This window comes from Camellia sinensis, chromosome 12, assembly GCF_055761805.1.
Source record: "Camellia sinensis isolate YWXY chromosome 12, ASM5576180v1, whole genome shotgun sequence".
NCBI lineage: Eukaryota > Viridiplantae > Streptophyta > Magnoliopsida > Ericales > Theaceae > Camellia > Camellia sinensis.
The window spans coordinates 79,240,273-79,245,299 of NC_138972.1; the positions used below are offsets into that span (position 1 = coordinate 79,240,273).

General features: G+C 36.8%; 1 protein-coding gene across 1 annotated transcript; it reads left to right on the forward strand.

Moving 5' to 3' along the window:
• The first annotated feature begins 401 nt into the window (after window positions 1–401).
• Window positions 402–4,689, forward strand: LOC114281747 (myosin-binding protein (Protein of unknown function, DUF593)). The gene is made up of 4 exons (XM_028224305.2): window positions 402–873; window positions 956–2,588; window positions 3,510–3,556; window positions 4,154–4,689. The coding sequence occupies exons 2-4, from the start codon at window positions 1,191–1,193 to the stop codon at window positions 4,254–4,256; spliced, it is 1,548 nt and encodes a 515-aa protein (XP_028080106.1). The 5' UTR covers window positions 402–873; window positions 956–1,190; the 3' UTR covers window positions 4,257–4,689.
• The last annotated feature ends 338 nt before the right edge of the window (window positions 4,690–5,027 follow it).

Below are 5,027 nucleotides of genomic sequence, written 5' to 3' on the forward strand. Positions count from 1 at the left end.
TTGACTTAAATAAAATAATATAACCTAAATGGGACAATGACTTTTTAAATTTTTTACTTTTTTAAATTATTACAAATAAAGCTTAATCTCACCTTTTATAAATGAACTTCTCAACAAAATTTCTAATGATTGTCATAGTGATTGGCCTAGTGGTCAATATCTAAGACTTAGAAATATTCTTTTCATGATTTTAAATTCAAAATCTCTTAGTTATGCAGGGTAAAATCAAAAATTATTTAATAAATTCAACTTATAACATATGTAATATAAAAAAAAAAAAAAACTGCATGATTTAATTTTAATTTTATAATTTTTTTAAACAAAATAATTAATTAAAATTGAATGATGATTAAAACCGGACTTACCAAATAGGATAAATACCGAACCGCCGAATTTAGTCCGAAGAATGAGTCTATAATCGCTCCGCTAACTCATCTCCATTTTTCGGTTATATTAGTTGTTGTTGTAGTCTCCGAATCAATCCACTCCCTCACTCCATCTCAGCCCTCCATTCTCCTCTCTCTCTTTTTCCGTCTCACAACATTTTCGGAACCCCGTTCTCTCTCTCTCTCTCTAAAACTCTCTCTCTCTCTCTCTCTCTCTCTCTCTCTCTCTCTCTCTAAAAAAAAAAAAAATTACACGAAACACGATGCAATAGCAATACACAAAATCTACTAGGGTTTCAAATTTCTCTCCCTCTCTCTCTCTCTCCATTTTCCCTCTCCTCTCATTCTCCTAATAGAAGGGAAGGCGCCAGGTGTTCGTTTCTGTCCTCTCGGGTTCTCCAATTTTCTTTCTGGTTTTCCCGGAAAATCTTTTTTTCCCGGGAAATTTCTGCCCCCCACCCCGAGCTCTTCTCCCAGCTCTTTCAAGGTAAGCCAATTAATCTCTCTCTCTTTCTCTTTCTCTGTTTGTGTGTGTGAAGTTTCTTGATTTTTTGTTTATTTTGTTGTAGGGCTGTTTGTTTTATGATTTGTTGATCTGAGAGGATCGATGGGTTAGTGGAGTTGAGGGAGGGGAATTACACGGATTCGAAGGGAATATTATTTTTTGTTGTTGTTGTGTAAATTCAAGAGAGAGGATTTGGGATATCGTGAATAGAAATTTGTATGAAATCTTGATTTGTTGGGGTTGTTGTGGTTGAGTTCAATTTGGTGTGTGTGTGAGGGGGATTGAATGCGTACTGCATTATGGATTTTGAAGGCGTGACACCTTCGATGAGTTTGGTCAAATGTTGTGATTGTGGGTGTAGTTGTTCGTCGATTAACAGGTCCTATTCGGGTACTTGGCTTCGGTCCGTGAAGAGGAAATTCAATGAGTTTGAGGGAGGCAATACGTTTGTTATCCCTGGTTTCAATTTGCCCCAAATTGCTCGCGTTGAAATTGAGAATGAAGCCGATGCGTTGCGGGAAATGGTTAGCAGCCAGCAACTATCGATACAGGATCTTTCAATTGAATTGGAGGAGGAGAGGAATGCTTCCTCGTCAGCTGCAAATGAGGCCATGTCTATGATTTTGAGGTTGCAGAGGGAGAAGGCTGAGATTCAGATGGAGGCCAGGCAATTCAAGCGGTTTGCAGAGGAAAAGATGGCACACGACCAACAAGAGCTATCGGCGATGGAGGAATTGTTGTATAAGAGAGAACAGGCTATTGAATCTCTGTATTGTGAGGTGCAGGCTTATAAACATAGGATGATGAGTTACGGTCTTACAGAATCCGAGGCAGATGGAGAGAGAGGTAGCATGACCCGCAACAATAGTGTAGCTGGAAACCTTGATGCTCAATGTGATTTCCCCGCCTATAATTACCCCCCTCTCAAATGCAATTTGAATGAGAACCTTCATTCAGAAGTTGACAATGATGTGGTTGATGTTGAAAAATATGCATTTGGTGAGACCCCGCGTTCTCAAGATCATTTGAAGGATTTGGAATATAGGATCAACCAATTGGAGAGAACTCCTAGACAAATTCTGCCAGATGGGGAGTTTCCCAGTGCAAAGAATGTGTTTGAAAAGGTGATAGTTGGTCAGTCTCCTAGGCGGCCAAGACATTTTAGAAGAACGTCCACAGATAGTTCGAACTCATTCTATGCAATGGGTAAAGAAATGTGTCCAGATACCACTGACTCTCCAAGGTTTGGTACCAGCTTCAAGAAGACGGAATACTCAAAGACGGATGACTATTCAAATTTGAGAAAAGTGGATAATGCATCGGAAGTCGGAGATGACATGAGTGACAGGGTATATACCATTGATTCTGTTCATCAAGAAATGACATATAATCGGCTCACGGAGAGCAAGCCTACGATTGGAGCATGTGATGATTATTTAACTACTCCAAGGGAGTCACTGTACCAGGCAGATGCAGGAGATCCTGAGATCAAGAAGCTGTACACGAGGCTTCACGCACTCGAAGCTGATAGAGAATCAATGAGGCAGGCACTCATTTCTATGCGAACTGATAAAGCTCAACTTGTATTGTTGAAGGAGATAGCTCAACAATTGTGTAAAGACATGTCACCAGCAAGAAGTATGCCTGTAAAGAAACCATCTCTTATTAAGAGCTTTTCCTTCATGACAGTGTTCAAGGTAATTTAGAGAATTAATTTGATGATCTATTCATGATGCAGACTTTTTCTATATTTGTGGTGTATATATGGCCTTACCTATGCATTCTAGTTCATTAATGTTCTGTTTGGATTATGGATTTGGAAGAGAAAGGGAAAGGGAAAGGCGAGGGAAATCAAGAAAAAATTTAGCTTATATTTCGTTCACATTTTCCATTCTCTTTCCAAATCTTTATGTAAATCTATGATCCAAACAGAGTTTAAAATTTCACCTTTATCCAATTTAGATGGTCTTTCACAATGCAGTGTCATTGACTGCATATTTTTACCTTGCTATCAATAGGAGAAAAGTGTCAAAAGCTTTATCCAATGTATGTCCTCGTAATTTGTGCTTCATTGTCCTGATTTTGTGCCCTGGTTCACTGATATTTCCCTTTATCTCCCCTTGTTTTGGCAGATTATTTGTGCTGTTATGGATTTATAATTTTAGTCATGTTTTCCATTGACTTCTAGTTCTCTCTCTTTCTCGGGCACTCACACATTAAATTTTGAATCTACTCAATATCTGTAGTTGTATACTCCTGAACTCATGATAATATGTTTCTATTTATTTTTATTTTTATTTTTTATTTAATGGTGACGGAAGCTTTCGGTGGATAAGAATTTAAAATGTCATTAGTTGGATTGTATGGGTCTGGTGACTAGCTTTACAAAGATATAGATTTCCATTTGATGCATTTTTCGTATAACTTTTTGAATTTTGCGTGTGAAATTCATCATCTATTACTGAAATTGTTTCTTACAATGTTCTGTAACATCATAAGCCACATATTCATTTACTCCTATTAGATTCATGAGTTACATTTGTTCTGCTGGTTTTCTGCCACACACGCACATATTGTATTGGCACTTACTGTTTTCATTTTTTTTGTGTTTTGATCAGTGGGTTGTGTCCTTCGTTTTCTGGAGAAAAAAAGCACGCCACAGCAAGTGAGTAGATCATTATTTGAAGTTCCTTTTGACTTTCATTTTTTTAATTGACTGTTTTATTTCCTCTGTACTGTATGTGTCATGAACTTGCTGATCCTATGTTGAGCCAATAAACTTTGATGCGTGGTTGCCAGAACTACACCACTTTCAAGAGGATATGATTAATAGTTATGAAATCCCACCTTAGGTGGATTAGATTTTTTAATTTTGCTTCAACTGTTCATTCCTTTGAGGGTATCTGAGTAGCGTCCATTCAGAATTTACAATATTTTGTTACCTGGAGTAATTTTGAAGCTAATAAATGTTAAGATGCATATGAGAGTAACAAACTACAGGAAGCAAACTCAGAGAATAATCGAGGAAAGAGGGAAAAATGGAAACTTTAACTTAAGTGGGTAAGAACTCACTAGGAAATATAAATACTCTGTTAAAATTATCCAAGCTATTTCAGTTATTTTGAGACTAGAACCATACCTCGGTGCATACCTTGATCGACTTATCGACTCATGAAGTTTATATGAGTCAAACTTTTCTAATTTTTTGGTTATGGTTGAAAATTACATGTTTGTTTTACCTAATTGTTAACATTACTGTCAGGTACATGTTTGGGATGTCAGCGAACAATGTGGGTTTGCTAATGCTTTTAGACAAGGGTCCACGCGTGGGACAATGGAGATGTCTTTCAAGTACGCAAGTGTGACACCAGTTGTTGACCTTACTGATCCATGTTTGAAGTCCGTACCATGTGAACACCAAGTGGATTTCAGTCGCACTCTTGAAACCTTCAGATTTTGCATTTTTCTTTTTCTTTTTCTTTTTTCTGGCTTCCTTGTTCTGCAGATTTGGGTGATGGGTTGTATTTGTGCAGTGTTCTTTCAATTCATTTTCTCAGGATTGAATATATTTTGCTGGTTGATCACTAAAACATGGATAGTAGTGTTGTAGGTTTGCATGCTCAAATATGTTTTGTTGGAATTTAGCCTTTGAGGTAACCCGTCTTTTTGACAGTTCTACTGTGTATAGTACTGATTCGTGTATGATTCTCCAGTCACATTATGCAGCGTGTAGCGTGTATTCTTTGCTTATTGAAGCACTTTAAAAATTCTCACCTGTAATTGATGCAGGTTTGATCATTGGATTCTTTATGGTGTTTTTTCTTGGACTAAACTGTATATTTCAAAAATATATATATATCAAAATTTCTTGTTGTTCATTCTCTGGACAGACTGATTTAGAGGGCTGGCTTGCACTCTTAGTTTTCAGTCGATGAATTCTTAATGAGATTAAGGTTCAGTTACATGGTCATTATAATGGAATCAAATTTACAGTTCATTGTTCATGTTATGGGGAGAATTGTGTCTCACATTTTGTATTTATTTATTTTTTTTTTTTATTTTTTTAAATCAGCGTTTTGTAGTTTTTGATGATCTTTGAGTTGGATTGAGTGATCTCATGGTGGTTCAACTAGGTT

Excerpts from the sequence above, each read along its gene's own strand:
- LOC114281747 (XM_028224305.2), top strand. The coding sequence starts at position 1,191 with ATGGATTTTGAAGGCGTGACACCTTCGATGAGTTTGGTCAAATGTTGT. Across the intron at positions 2,589-3,509 it reads CCTTCATGACAGTGTTCAAG|TGGGTTGTGTCCTTCGTTTT; the intron begins GTAATTTAGAGA and ends TGTTTTGATCAG. Across the intron at positions 3,557-4,153 it reads AAAAAAGCACGCCACAGCAA|GTACATGTTTGGGATGTCAG; the intron begins GTGAGTAGATCA and ends CATTACTGTCAG.